This window comes from Eretmochelys imbricata, chromosome 12, assembly GCF_965152235.1.
Source record: "Eretmochelys imbricata isolate rEreImb1 chromosome 12, rEreImb1.hap1, whole genome shotgun sequence".
Lineage (NCBI taxonomy): Eukaryota > Metazoa > Chordata > Testudines > Cheloniidae > Eretmochelys > Eretmochelys imbricata.
The window spans coordinates 2,831,749-2,847,579 of NC_135583.1; the positions used below are offsets into that span (position 1 = coordinate 2,831,749).

At 54.2% G+C, this 15,831-nt stretch overlaps 1 protein-coding gene across 1 annotated transcript; it reads right to left on the bottom strand.

Moving 5' to 3' along the window:
• Positions 1–509: 509 nt before the first annotated feature.
• On the bottom strand, positions 510–14,980 carry LOC144272968 (C-signal-like). Its single transcript, XM_077831404.1, is given in 7 exon segments — positions 510–879; positions 1,516–1,627; positions 1,987–2,144; positions 7,612–7,799; positions 9,429–9,555; positions 14,835–14,893; positions 14,896–14,980. Coding segments are annotated over 7 exon segments (843 nt in total). The 3' UTR covers positions 510–765.
• Positions 14,981–15,831: the final 851 nt, after the last annotated feature.

Consider the following 15,831-nt stretch of genomic DNA (forward strand, 5'->3'; position numbering starts at 1 on the left):
AGCCAGGATCAAGGGTCACACAGGCGGCTTACAGACCCCTTAGCTGCCCCCGCACCCCTGGACTGTGAGTTCTAGGCTGCCCCTCGGGCTCTGAGCCAGGCCAGTCCTAGCCTTGTGTCGGCTCTAGCTCAGGGCAGCCCAGCCTCGTCAGAGGACAGGCTCTCTGGGTCCACGTCAGACAGGGAGAGAAAAAGCGAGTTTTAACCCTAGATGGTTGTGGCAGAGAAATGCACCTTCACCTCCGCCAGCCCCCAGCCAGCACTCTCCACCCGCCAGGCTCCTAAGCAGCTGCAAACCTGTCTAGTCACGCACGTGTACAGCTCCCCCGTTTGGCCATGTGGTAAGTGCACACACAGACAGACACAGGTGATGTGAATCAGGCTCTGGAGTCCTGGGGAGAGCAGGCCGACAGGGGCCAGGGCGCTGCGTGGTACCGGCAGGCCAGGGCAGACCCCCCATTTGCAGGGGAGCCCTGGGGCTTGCTGGGAGAAGAGAGAGGACTGCCACTGTCTGTGTCTCAGGGTATTTATTAGTGAGGCAGCTACAGGGAGCTCATGGCCCCGTCTGCAGATCACACTGACTACGTGGAACACACCAGTGTCTTTACAAACAAGGGATTGTACTCAGTGACCTCAGCTCTGCAAACACCTAAACAGATTCCATGGACCGCGCGAGCACCACCTGAGGTCATGGCCTCCCCTCTCGGGCCGCAGGGTTTCTGGCACACGGCACCTCTGCTCTCCGCCCAGGTACGGTGCTGCTCTCTCACCAGGGAATAGTCTTCCCTGTCCAGCTCCAGAGGCTCCCACTGTGCTTCTCGGAGAGGGTAGGAAGCACGGCGAGAATCCCCCGCACGCTTTCGTCCACGGGCAGGTGGGCCTGCAACAGTCCAGGAAATTCAGACGTCAACAAGCTGGCCGGGGGGCTGGAACAATGTGTACAGTTTTTGGGGAAGGGGGTGAGAGCCATTGAACCAACCTGTAACCCCTGGATATGATGGAAACCAATTCAAACCAGAGGGTGCGGCAGCCCCCCAAGCTCCTACGGAAGGAAGCTGGACTCGGTTCTCTGGGGCCAAGCCACCCCATACAGTCAGGCCTGGGCATGCTTCCTGCACATGTGTACGCCCAGACTTGCAGATGTGGGAGTTTATCTGTACATGCTCCTACGGCCCAGCTGCAGAGCCCTGAGCGTGTGCAGAGTTGGCAGGTGTGCACACAGGTGACTGGTCAGTTACACGTGTAGGTACCAGGCACACAGCAGATGTGGGGAGAGATCACCTGGTTCTGGCTTGCAGCTCTGGGCCATGGTGGGTAGCGTGTATTGGATAAGCTGGAAGGCCGGCCACAAGGCTGGAGGTCGTGACCAGCACAGGCTGCCTTCAAAGGCCCAGGGGCAGTGGAGGCAGAGATCAGTTCACGTACTGCTGCAGACGGCTGCTCTCCGCTGGGAGGTTCCCGAACCCCAGCCCCTCTCCCGCGCCACAATCGCTGCTCCCAGGGACCCACCACTCACTTCTTGGGTGCCCATGTCGGTCTTCACCCAACCGGGATGAACTGCAGTGCACAGAACGCCGTCCTCCGCGTAGCTCAGTGCCTGGCACCGGGTCAGCATGTTGAGAGCGGCCCGCATGGGAAGGGTTCGTGAACTGAGGGTATTACCGTGTGCTCGCCCTGCTGTGTTCCTCCACACACAGGAGCAGCTGCACGGTCTCAGGAGAGAGCCTCGTGTGCGCGGCTCCTCTGTGACAGGCAGTAGCGACACTGAGGCCAAAACGCCTGCTTAGTGCTACGGTGAGGCCGTCACCGGCGTTCTGTGCGTGTTAAAGGCACAGCACATAAAAACCAAGAGCCCCACGGCTACATCCTGCAAGGTCCCACCCACCGGTACTGCCTTTGGACACTGCCCAGCTGGAATAGCAGGGTACGTTAGCAGGGGATACCATTGCCCCTGGGAGCCAGGCTTGGGGAAGGAGGGGGCTGTACCTTGCTGCAGTGGTAGGAGATGGCTGGCACGGAGAATGTCTCAGGGACTCTCCCAATGGATCCCATAAAAGAGGAAATGTTCACAATGGCCGCCTTGCTGCAGCTCAGCCCATTCTGGCTACTTCCCTGGGCAGCCTTCTTCAGCAAGGGCAGGAATGCCTGGTGGGAAGACAGTCCCACGGGGTCTGTGTGGAGCTAGTGCCCCTTCACTCCGGGAGCGAGCTCCATCCAACACAGTCCCAGGCAGCCCAGAGGGAAGCACAGACCAGAAAAGGAGGGATTTCAATTAGCCCCAAATTTCTGGGCTCTTTCTCCCACCCGAGCAACTGTCCCTCGAGAGCGCTCCCAAGCCCTGTGTTAGGTGAACGCATGAAGCAGGAGCACAGGACCAAACGCAGAGTTCTGGGCTCAATCCTTGGCTTTGTCACTGACGTACGTGACCCTAGGCACCTCCAATATGCCTCCCTGTGCCTCAGTTTCCCATTGGGAACACAGGCACCTGCATAAAGTACTTTTGACAACCAGGGCTGGATTAACCTTTTGTGGGCCTGGCGCCAAACATATTTGTGGACCCCCATGTGGTTGTTATGGGCCCCTTCTGAGTGTGGGCCTTGTGCGACGACACCATACTATACCCGGTACTGCTGGGATGGGGATGAAGACCTTTATTTAAACAAAATAAGATATTTAAAGCCACGGTTGATTGAGATCTACACTCAGCCCATAGAGAACAAACTGGGTTAGCATGAATATACCCAGAATACTCTTGAATGTGATTTGTTTGTGGTGGGGGGGTTTGTGGTTTGTTAGTTTTGTCTTTTATGTTTAAACACGCAGGGCCTGCTTGGGGCCCTGAACACAAGTGCTTAACTACCACGTTTATAAGCCACGTTAAGCCCAGACACAGCAGTCACTAGAGTTGCACCTGCATCTCCCCACCACCTCCTCCTCCACCCAAAGTTATGTTTCATAAATACATCTTTTGAAAGCTGGATTTTCTACTTTGGTATAATAATGTTTACAGAACTTTTTAAAATGTTAGTTTTTAGCCTATTTCTCCCTTTGTAGCCATGAGGGATGTAGTAAGATGAGGCCCTGAAACATAAACCCTTGGTATCAGAGGCCTGAACCAAAGGAATGGTCAAGACTTCGCTATCATAAAGCAAAGTTAAGCTGTGAGCCAGAGGCAGACTTGTTGGTTCGAACCAACATGTACCAGGAGAGAATCAGCACCCCAACACGCGGAGGGATTGTACCTCGATGCGTCAGGAGTGATGTGCACTTTGTTTGGACCTATGTATAAGAATGCATCCCTGAGTGGGAGTCTTTGTCCAGCATAGGGGACAGTGGAGTATCCTGCTACTATCTGAGCTGTGTCCATTGTCAGGTGGCACATATTCGTAGTATGTCCTGTAGAGGCTGCTGGAAACTATTACTGTGCTTTGTTTAACAATAAACCTTGCCGGTGCCTTCGTACCTTATCAGAGTCGGTAGTCATTGGGGGTTCTCTCGGGGTCTGCTGGGTCAGCAATCTGCAGAGCCGGGGCAGCACACAGAGGGAACACGCACGCAGCCAACTGGTATCAACACTGAACAGAGCAGAGCACCGCACCGGTGGTGTCTGAAGACAAAGGGTGGTGAGGCAAGCGAGCCAGTAAAGTTACTGGGGTGGAGTGTGGGGAGGAAAACTGCTGGTGCCCGTCTTTTGCTGGGAGAAAGGGCCGCTGAGAGCCACACAGACTTTACCACCAAGGCGACCACAATCCAGCCTCAAACCAAGCCCCTACCCCAACCTTCACACCGGGGCTCCCCGACCCCCCCAATTCACCCCCACCTTCAGCCCAGACTCTCCCCCCGCCCCCTTCAGCCCAGACTCTCCCCCCGTCCCCCCTCCCCCCCGCCCCCTTCAGCCCAGACTCTCCCCAGTCCCCCCTCCCCCCCTGCCCCCTTCAGCCCAGACTCTCCCCCAGTCCCCCCTCCCCCCCTGCCCCCTTCAGCCCAGACTCTCCCCCCGTCCCCCCTCCCCCCCTGCCCCCTTCAGCCCAGACTCTCCCCCCGTCCCCCCCTCCCCCCCTGCCCCCTTCAGCCCAGACTCTCCCCCCGTCCCCCCTCCCCCCCTGCCCCCTTCAGCCCAGACTCTCCCCCCGTCCCCCCTCCCCCCCTGCCCCCTTCAGCCCAGACTCTCCCCCCGTCCCCCCTCCCCCCCTGCCCCCTTCAGCCCAGACTCTCCCCCCGTCCCCCCTCCCCCCCTGCCCCCTTCAGCCCAGACTCTCCCCCCGTCCCCCCTCCCCCCCTGCCCCCTTCAGCCCAGACTCTCCCCCCGTCCCCCCTCCCCCCCTGCCCCCTTCAGCCCAGACTCTCCCCCCGTCCCCCCTCCCCCCCTGCCCCCTTCAGCCCAGACTCTCCCCCCGTCCCCCCTCCCCCCCTGCCCCCTTCAGCCCAGACTCTCCCCCCGTCCCCCCTCCCCCCCTGCCCCCTTCAGCCCAGACTCTCCCCCCGTCCCCCCTCCCCCCCTGCCCCCTTCAGCCCAGACTCTCCCCCCGTCCCCCCTCCCCCCCTGCCCCCTTCAGCCCAGACTCTCCCCCCGTCCCCCCTCCCCCCCTGCCCCCTTCAGCCCAGACTCTCCCCCCGTCCCCCCTCCCCCCCTGCCCCCTTCAGCCCAGACTCTCCCCCCGTCCCCCCTCCCCCCCTGCCCCCTTCAGCCCAGACTCTCCCCCCGTCCCCCCTCCCCCCCTGCCCCCTTCAGCCCAGACTCTCCCCCCGTCCCCCCTCCCCCCCTGCCCCCTTCAGCCCAGACTCTCCCCCCGTCCCCCCTCCCCCCCTGCCCCCTTCAGCCCAGACTCTCCCCCCGTCCCCCCTCCCTCCCTGCCCCCTTCAGCCCAGACTCTGCCCCCGTCCCCCCTCCCTCCCTGCCCCCTTCAGCCCAGACTCTGCCCCCGTCCCCCCTCCCTCCCTGCCCCCTTCAGCCCAGACTCTGCCCCCGTCCCCCCTCCCTGCCCCCTTCAGCCCAGACTCTGCCCCCGTCCCCCCTCCCTGCCCCCTTCAGCCCAGACTCTGCCCCCCCGCCCCCTTCAGCCCAGACTCTCCTCCCCTCCCCCCTTCAGCCCAGACCCACTCCCCTCCCTCCGCCCAGACTCTCCGCCCCCTTCAGCCCAGACTCTCCCCTCCCTGTGCCCCACTTCTCCTACCCCCGCGAGTCACCGCCCGCTCCCCCGTCGCTCCCTGACTCGCCCCACAACTGCCCCCTGCGCTCCGCGCGGTGCGAAGAGCGGGGTCCGGGCACGCCCTGGCCGGGCACCGCAGGCAGCACTGACCGGCCCCGCTGCCACCGCCCCCTGCGGCCCGGGGGCCCACGGAGCCCAGGCGGGTGCGCGCCCCCCGCCTCGCCTCGCCTCGCCTCCTTTCCTGGGTCCGCTCCCACCCCACGCTCGGCGCCGGCGGGCGCGGGGCATGCTGGGACTTGTAGTGCCGGTGGCGGAGCAGGCCCAGGGGCCCAGGCGGAACGCCCTGGCCTGCGGACTACAACTCCCAGCCCCCCGCCCCCAGCCCGGGCGGCGGCCGGGCCGAGAGCCGGGGGGCGCCGCCATGGGCCCGGGGGCTCCCGGCTTGACCCGGTCCCGCTCCCCGGCCTGTGCCCCGGTCCCTGCGGGCGCCCTGCGGCCGCTCAGACCCCTCCGCCGCCGGGCCGGGCTCGTCTCGCCGGGTCTGGGGCCGGGCCTCGCCGCTGGCTCCGCGGGGCCCCGAGCGGCGTCCGTGGGCCCAGGGCTCCCGGCGGCTCCGCCCTGCCCGGCGCCGCACCCCGGAGCGGCCGAGCCAGGCCGAGAGCCCTGCGTCCGATAGAGAAGCCTCGGGCTGCCGCCAGCGGCCGCTCCGGCACTCGCCCGGGGGCCAGGGGGCCTGCTGCGGCCCCTTGCCTCAGTTTCCCTCGTGCGTTCTTTGGCCCGATCCAGCCAGACTCGTGACCTGATCCTGAGAGAGTCTGGCTGGACCGGGCCAAAGAACGCACGTGATCCAAAGACAGTAAGTGTGAAATTGGGATGGGGTGGGGGGTAGTTGGCACCAATATAAGAAAAAGCCCCAAATATGGGGTCACCCTAGCCTCCCTCCCCACACAGTCTACGGCTGGCACCGTCTCTGCCTTCCCAGGGCTCAGGCAGGTGCCATCCCTCAGCAGCTCCTGAGTCTCCGGTTTTGTTCAATATCTTCATAAATGATCTGAAGGATGGTGTGGATTGCACTCTCAGCAAATTTGCGGATGATACTAAACTGGGAGGAGAGGTAGATATGCTGGAGGGCAGGGATAAGATACAGAGGGACCTAGACAAATTGAGGATTGGGCCAAAAGAAATCTGATGAGGTTCAACAAGGATAAGTGCAGGGTCCTGCACTTAGGACAGAAGAATCCAATGCACCGCTACAGACTAGGGACCGAATGGCTCGACAGCAGTTCTGCAGAAAAGGACCTAGGGGTGACAGTGGACGAGAAGCTGGATATGAGTCAACAGTGTGCCCTTGTTGCCAAGAAGGCCAATGGCATTTTGGGATGTATAAGTAGGGGCATAGCGAGCAGATCGAGGGAGGTGATCGTTCCCCTCTATTCGACATTGGTGAGGCCTAATCTGGAGTACTGTGTCCAGTTTTGGGCCCCACACTACAAGAAGGATGTGGATAAATTGGAGAGAATCCAGCGAAGGGCAACAAAAATGATTAGAGAAAAGAAAAGGAGTACTTGTGGCACCTTAGAGACTAACCAATTTATTTGAGCATGAGCTTTCGTGAGCTACAGCTCAAGCTCATGCTCAAATAAATTGGTTAGTCTCTAAGGTGCCACAAGTACTCCTTTTCGCGAATACAGACCAACACGGCTGTTACTCTGAAAAATGATTAGGGGTCTGGAACACATGAGTTATGAGGAGAGGCTGAGGGAACTGGGATTGTTTAGTCTGCAGAAGAGAAGAATGAGGGGAGATTTGATAGCTGCTTTCAACTACCTGAGAGGTAGTTCCAGAGAGGATGGTTCTAGACTATTCTCAGTGGTGGAAGAGGACAGGACAAGGAGTAATGGTCTCAAGTCGCAGTGGGGGAGGTTTAGGTTGGATATTAGGAAAAACTTTTTCACTAGGAGGGTGGTGAAACACTGGAATGCGTTGCCTAGGGAGGTGGTGGAATCTCCTTCCTTAGAAGTTTTTAAGGTCAGGCTTGACAAAGCCCTGGCTGGGATGATTTAATTGGGGATTGGTCCTGCTTTTGAGCAGGGGGTTGGACTAGATGACCTCCTGAGGTCCCTTCCAACCCTGATATTCTATGATTCTGTCCAACTCCAGGCTCCCCTCAGGAGCCGCCTCCCTGCATCTCTGCCTTTGTGGAGAGCATGAGCACCCAGCTCTCCCCCTGTCCCAGGGGCCTGCCCTCTGCTCTGTTAATGCCCCCTGCTCTGTTAATGCCCCCAGGTGCATTCGGGGAGGGGACCACCCGTCTCCAGATCCCACAGACACGGCTGATATCTCCAGCCAGAAGCTCAGCTCAGCCCTCCCCTTCTTCCAGACCCTCCTGTCCACTCCAGATGACTCCCTCCTTACACCCGCTCCCTGGAAGTGCAGCAGCATCCCGGCCCCTGCAGCCTTACCTGGCCCACCAACATTGGCTCAACCACGTTGGTCTTGTAGGCACCCAGCATCTCTTCGGAATCCACCATTGCCAGAGACGTGTTACAGAAAATGCCAGCGTTATTTATTACCAGGTTCAGGCCCAAGCCGTCCAGCTGCTCCTCAACCCTCCAGGCTGCTTCCTTGATGCTCGCTGGATTCATGGCATCTGTGAAGAGGGTGGAGGGGCTGTGAGGTTAGGGCTACAAACAGCCCCTTCCTTATGTTACAGGCTCTGAGATCCTCGGGGGTGCAGTCGGACTCCAGAGTGTTCACCTCACTATCTTGCTAGAGGCACTTCAGTCCCCAAGCAACGGCTGCTCAGACAAGCATCTCCGGAGAGACCCTGAGTGTCTGTCCACGCAGTCTGCAGCAGTGAGCCTGGATCGACTCAGAGTTGGAAGATCAGGGTTGGAAGGGACCTCAGGAGGTCATCTAGTCCAACCCCCTGCTCAAAGCAGGACCAACCCCAACTAAATCATCCCAGCCAGGGCTTTGTCAAGCCAGGACTTAAAAACTTCAAAGGAAGGAGATTCCACCACCTCCCTAGGGAACCCATTCTAGTGTTTCCCCACCCTCCTAGTGAAATAGTGTTTCCTAATATCCAACCTAGACCCTCCCCCACTGCACTGTATCATATCTGTGTCCATGAGAGACTGTACTCGCACATGTGCACGAACAAACAAATACACTTACTTTCCATATTTGCTTCATTGTCACACCAGCTTGGACAGGCTGGGTGACACAGGCAGGGAGTCAGTCCCGGAGTTAGGGGTTGGGTCACAGGAGCAATATTTACAATCACGTGCAAAACGGAGCTTGAGCAAACTCCCACTGAAGTCCATGGGAGTCTCTCTGTTGACTTTAATGGGAGTTGGCTCAGGCCGCTAGACACCGGGACAGATCCAGAGAACAGGGAGATTCCCACAGCCACCCCATATCTAGTCACACACAAGAAGCTCTATGCTGAAAGAACATTACAACTGCAAAGTCATGCACTCCAAAGTTAGGCCATGCTGGCATGTTGAGGACTGTCCCCGTTAGAAAATGGTAAGTGATGTATTTCTTACTTACTAGATGGGTAAGTTTTTACTTGTGATTTGTGTCACGCTCTACTTGAATTGCCATCCAAGTGAATGTAAAATGTGCAAAACCAGCATTTTTTGGTATTCGTTAAAATAAAACCACTTTAAATGTGCTGGATACATAAAAAAAAGTCATTTATCAAAAATGTTTTACATTTAAAACTGATTTATTAAAACAAAGGAAGTATCTGTAGTTAGTGATCTGAACTGATGGTTTCTGGTACCATGTTCCACAAGATTTTAGGACTAGCAGATCTCATCCTCTCAAACCCGGAAGAGAGAAACAAGCTTTTTAGTTTTTCCAGCTTCCAAGTTGCTTCTTGGAAAGAACTTGTCATTGAACTTTAAGGAGTGTGGCAAGGCACCTTCTCGGTCTCAGCAGCCTCAGCTCTTTTTAGCCTTGGTGAGATGGGCTTGGGTAAAACAGGCAAAGAGTCCTGTGGCACCTTATAGACTAACAGACGTATTGGAGCATAAGCTTTCGTGGGTGAATACCCACTTCATCGGATGCATGCAGTGGAAATTTCCAGAGGCAGGTATAAATATGCAAGCAAGAATCAGGCTAGGGATAACGACAGCTATAAGGGCTGTAGGGATAACCTCATCACGCCAGACCTCGCCAAGATTTCCACTTTCAGCTGGGGTGATAGCTGCTTCTGTTATGTCAAAATATGCCTTCTGTGCCTCCCCACACAGAAAAGGAGCAAGGATACCGGCCCGCTGGTCTTGGGGCCAGGCCTCTCGCAGGGCTGTTTTCTCGAACCTGAGGAGATATGCCTCTACGTTGTTGTCCATTGTCATCTTCTGTAAGTAGCTGCTTGCCTGCAGGGGCCGGGTCCCCTGGGGGCCGTGCGTCAGGGTGGTCAGGGCCTTTAGCTGGTTCACAACCTCACGCAGGGTGGCTCGATCCTGGGCCACCTGGCTCATCAGTAATTGATTCATCTCCTGCTGTATTCACACTGACTCCTGCTGGGTAGCCATCTGAACCCTGGTAGCCTCTTGCTGGGCTGCGGTGGCCTGCACCAACGCCTTCACTAAATCCTCTATTTCTTTTTTGTTGTTGTTGGGGGTGATTTACCCTGCCCTGAGATGGTTCGCCACAAAGTCTCACTCACACATCCCACTCTTGACACGACGTGTGGTAAGACACCACCTCAGTCTCACCAGCCTCAGCTGTTTTTACCCTTGGTGAAACGGGCTTGGGGAAAACAGTTCCTCTTGGCTGTACAGGGACAGTCCGTCCTTCTCTCAGCCAGTCTCTTGGGCTTGTTTTCTCCCTTAAGGGAGGGAATGCAGCCTGAGGCTCACTGTCTTGCTGCTCCTCACCTGCTGGCAGCTTGGCTCCTTCTCTCTCTCTCCTTCTCCCAACAGGGGAGGGTTTAAAAAGGTCTCAGACAGGCCTTAGTTGGCATCATCTGATCCTAATTGACCTCAGGTAACTCCCTCTCAGCTGATCCTAATTGATCTCTGATAACCCTCTTCACAGCTGAACCTGATTGACCTATAGTCACCCCTCCTCAGTTGATTGGGAGGAGGACCTTTTAACTTCTGGGACTATTCCCCCCCAACATCCCCTTGCAGCTGTCTGTCCTGAGTTTATCACAGGAATTAAATAACTGATATGAAGAAGATATTCTTTGCACCTGCTGAAGAGGCTACTGCTGTCAAAAGCCGGGTTACCATTTCATAAGAACATAAGAATGGTCTGACCCACTATGGCCGAAGGTCCATCTAGCTCAGTATCCTGTCTTCTGACAGTGGCCAATGCTGGGTACCCCAGAAGGAATGAACAGAACAGGTCATCGTCAAGTGATCCACTAAAGCAAACTCTGGTTCCAGGTGCCTAGACAGTGACTTCCCCAGTTCAGCAGTTTGACTTGCTTTAAATCTTGGAAGGAAAGCAGGACTGGTGAATATTATTTTTTCTATTTAATTTCAATGATTTCAATAGATTATAATAAATTTAGGCCTTAAATTTACAATAGGTTTATTTTTAAAAATTGAACCTGTATTTAATTTAAATTCAGGCTGTCAAGCGATTAAAAAAATTGATCACAATTAATCATGTAATTAAAAAAATGAATCGCAAATATTTGTGCGATTAATAGCACTGTTCAACAATAATAGAATACCGTTTATTTAAATATTTTGGATGTTTTCTACATTTTCAGATATTGATTTCAATTACAACACAGACTATAAAGTACACAGTGCTCACTTTATATTTATTTATGATTACAAATATTTGCACTGTAAAAAACAAAAGAAATCGTATTTTTCAGTTCACCTAATACAAGTACTGTAGTGCAGTCTCTTTATCATGAAAGTTGAACTTATAGATGTCGAATTATGTACAAAAATAACTCATTCAAAAATAAAACAATGCAAAACTTTAGAGCCTACAAGTCCTCTCAGTCCTACTTCTTGTTCAGCCAATCGCTAAGGCAAACAAGTTTGTTTACATTTATGGGAGATAGTGCTGCCCATTTCTTGTTTACATTGTCACCTGAAAGTGAGAACAGGGATTCACATTGCACTGTTGTAGCCAGCATCACAAGATATTTAAGATTCATATGTCCCTTCATGCTTTAATCACCGTTCCAGAGTACCTGTGTCCATGCTGATGACGGGTTCTGCTCGATAACGATCCAAAGCAGAGCAGACCGATGCACATTCATGTTCATCATCTGAGTCGGATGCCACCAGCAGAAGTTTGATTTTCTTTTTTGGTGGTTTCGGTTCTGTAGTTTCCGCATTGGAGTGTTGCTCTTTTAAGACTTCTGAAAGCATGCTCCAAATCTCGTCCCTTCCAGATTTTGAAGGCACTTCAGATTCTTAAACCTTGGGTCAAGTGCTGTAGCTATCTTTTAAAATCTCACATTGGTACCTTCTTTGCATTTTGTCAAATATGTAGTGAACTTGTTCTTAAAACGAACAACATGCTGGGTCATCACCCGAGACTCCCATAATATGAAATATATAGCAGAATGTGGGTAAAACAGAGCAGGAGACATATGATTCTCCCCAAGGAGTTCAGTCACAAATTTAATTAATGCATTATTTATTTTAAACGAGCGTCATCAACATGGAAACATGTCCTCTGGGATGGTGGTTCAAGCATGAAGGGACATATGAATCTTTAGCTCATCTGGAACTTAAATATCTTGTGATGCCAGCTACAACAGTGCCCTATATGCCTGTTCTCACTTTCAGGAGCCAGCCGCCTCCTCCCAGACCTTTCCCTGCCACATCCCTCCTTGCTTGCCTGCCCCCACGGGAGGCGGGATGAGGCGGGATGCGGTGAGCACCTCTGGAGATGGGGGGTGCAGTGGAGGAGAGGAGAAATTCACCAGCCAACAGCAGCAGGCGTTGGTTGGGGTCCTTGGGGAAGGGGCGGAGCAGGGAGCGGAAGGGGCGGGGCCACCACAGCCCAGCTGTCCGGAGGCGGGTACACCAGGGAAGGCTCAGCCTTGCCTATTACACCCGCTGCCAATGCCCTGGTGCACATGTACGAAGGTGCGTCAGGTTGCAGCCCCCTTCTGGCTCCTCCAGGGCCTCTCACTCAGGCTGTGGCTCTCCCCAGCTCCTGATCTATGCACCCCCCCATCCGTGGCCCACGAAGTCTCAGGACCGCCTTGTCAGCTTCCTTGAGGCACTGGGCAAGACGGCCATCCAGCGCTCCAGGGAGGAAGCTGGATGGGGGGGGCTTTTTGACTGTGGGGACCATTTCTAGTCCCTTGCGCTCCCGTCTCTGGGCAGAGTTCCGCTGGGCTGTGTCCACTAACTCCTTGGACACCTTTGAGGAGTGGTGGGTGCCGTCCGGCGTTCTGGGCTCAGTGTCCAACTCTGATCCCTGATGCTTTACCTCTGACCTCACTACGCTCCTCTTTTTTCCTTTGCTGTCCCCAGAAATCAATTGTAGCTTGTGATGGGTGGTTCCTCCCCCTTACTCGAGGGGGGAGGCCGAGCCCTCCTGCCCCAGTACTACATCGCCCTGCTCCAGCCCTAGAGCAGGTGCCTCCTGAACATGGAGGGGTCCTGTGCAAAGAGGGAGTCTGCACTAATGTAATTAAACACAGTACCGTAATGCCTGTGCAAGGGGGCCAAGTTAAGGCTGCACGGGCACCCATCATTCCGGCACTTCCTAACTTGGGAGCGTTTGACTTTCAACACAATTAGCCACAGCTGCTACCCAAAGCTCACTGGGCCAGCTTCTCTACGGCCTTGCACAGGTGGGTGTGCTCTCCGTACGCAGGCTGGTTGCCTTTGACCCTCACGTTGCACAGCTGCAAAGGCCAGTCTGGCTCAGTGCATTATGTAGCTAGAGGCCAATGGCAAGTCTCTTGCCTGCGGGGTGAGTTTCCTGAGAGTGGTTAGATGCAGGGTTTTTGCTCAGGCCCCTCTCAGTGGCCCCAGCTGGTCTGTAGCTCAGCAGAGGCTGGCAGAGAGATCGGTGCATTGCTCTGTGCTGACCCAGACATGGCTGCAAGGACCTTTACTATCAGAAAGCAGCAGTTCATTCCAGGGACGCAGGCCAGCTAAGCAGCCTCTCCAGCTTTCCGTATGAACACGAATGCAAGCCCAGCGGCAGCGCTCCGAGGAGACTGGCTCTGGTTATGTAGCCGCACGTGCACAGTGTTGGAGCAGTGCTAATAACAAAGCCAGATGTTCAGGCGGGATAGGCAACCTATGGCCCGCGTGCCGATTTCCAGTGGCACTCACCCTGCCCGGGTCCTGGCCACAGGACCGGGGGGCTCTGCATTTTAATTTAATGTTAAATGAAGCTTCTTAAACATTTTAAAAACTTTATTTATTTGACATGCAACAATAGTTTAGTTATATATTATAGACTTATAGAAAGAGACCTTCTAAAAAACGTTAACATGCATGACTGGCACGCGAAACCTTAAATTAGAGTGAATAAACGAAGACTCGGCACCCCACTTATCATAGAATCATAGAATAGCAGGGTTGGAAGGGACCTCAGGAGGTCATCTAGTCCAACCCCCTGCTCAAAAGCAGGACCAATCCCCAATTAAATCATCCCAGCCAGGGCTTTGTCAAGCCTGACCTTAAAAACTTCTAAGGAAGGAGATTCTACCACCTCCCTAGGTAACGCATTCCAGTGTTTCACCACCCTCCTAGTGAAAAAGTTTTTCCTAATATCCAACCTAAACCTCCCCCACTGCAACTTGAGACCATTACTCCTTGTCCTGTCCTCTTCTACCACTGAGAATAGTCTAGAACCATCCTCTCTGGAATCACCTCTCAGGTAGTTGAAAGCAGCTATCAAATCCCCCCTCATTCTTCTCTTCTGCAGACCAAACAATCCCAGTTCCCTCAGCCTCTCCTCATAAGTCATGTGTTCCAGACCCCTAATCATTTTTGTTGCCCTTCGCTGGACTCTTTCCAATTTATCCACATCCTTCTTGTAGTGTGGGGCCCAAAACTGGACACAGTACTCCAGATGAGGCCTCACCAATGTCAAATAGAGGGGGACGATCACGTCCCTCGATCTGCTCGCTATGCCCCTACTTATACATCCCAAAATGCCATTGGCCTTCTTGGCAACAAGGGCACACTGCTGACTCATATCCAGCTTCTTGTCCACTGTCACCCCTAGGTCCTTTTCTGCAGAACTGCTGTCGAGCCATTCGGTCCCTAGTCTGTAGCTGTGCATTGGGTTCTTCTGTCCTAAGTGCAGGACCCTGCACTTATCCTTATTGAACCTCATGAGATTTCTTTTGGCCCAATCCTCCAATTTGTCTAGGTCCCTTTGTATCCTATCCCTGCCCTCCAGCGTATCTACCACTCCTCCCAGTTTAGTATCATCCGCAAATTTGCTGAGAGTGCAATCCACACCATCCTCCAGATCATTTATGAAGATATTGAACAAAACCGGCCCCAGGACCGACCCCTGGGGCACTCCACTTGATACCGGCTGCCAACTAGACATGGAGCCATTGATCACTACCCGTTGAGCCCGACAATCTAGCCAACTTTCTACCCACCTTATAGTGCATTCATCCAGCCCATACTTCTTTAACTTGCTGACAAGAATACTGTGGGAAGAATACTTCTGAAAGGTTGCCGACCCCTGTGTTATGGTAATTCCTGACCTGTCCTCGTGCTCCCTCTGGGTCCCGGCAGGTGGCAAAGACCCACTGTGGTGGGTTTGATTCCCCAGCAGCTGCTTCACCAGCTCTAGCCCAATTCCCTGATTGGATCCGGTCAGCAGAACACTGCTGAGGCTGAGCCCTGCCATGCTCCCTCAGCTGTCACAGGCCCTGCTCTGTCGGCGTGAGCTCAGGAATTAGGCCCCCAAGCTCCCTCCTACTCGCCCCTTGTGTATTTCCCCTAGTGGCTGCAGCTAAACTGCACTGTCCGGGTTGATTTCGTATGGACTTTCCAGTGTCTTCCAGTCAGGCCAGAGCAGCACAGGAGTGAACAATTGTTAGAGGGAGGCACGTTTTCTCTGACAGGCAAATCAACTCCTATTTATCCTAGAGTGAAGCAGTCCAAGTGTCTTGCTTTCTAAAAGGTAGGTAATGAGGGCTCGTTACATTTCTTCTGGCTGACGAAATGAATTGCATTTGAGGTATCCAGGTTCCCTTGCTTTACACACATCCATTTCACAGATCCCTGGGCTCCCTGCTCCCTTCCCCCAAACTTTAGTGTCATTTCTACCCACAGACACATGTATCTGCCAGTCACTGTTGGCCAGAACAATACTGTACTAACAACCCTGCCAGGTGTGTCTTTATCTGCTTCTCCTTCAGCCTCAACAATAAATAGCGAATTGCCATGCAAGTTAAAGGATTAATTGGGGTTCTCTTTCCTAAATGGCTAAAGATCCAGTTAATCTGCTCTCCACAAGGGTAGGAAGTAACTTAATAGCTGTAACTACTGTAGATTCAGTATTACTATCAAGAATGTAAATACAAAAGCAGGTGGGATTTTCTGAACAGGGAAATTGTATTTTCAAGCACAGTGAGTGAAAACATTCATGTCCTATTGGTACAGACCTGGCTGCATTGACACATGTAATGGGTACTGCATGTACTGATTACAAAACATAAACCTACAGTAGGAAGGGGGGTTTCATTTGGGAAAACA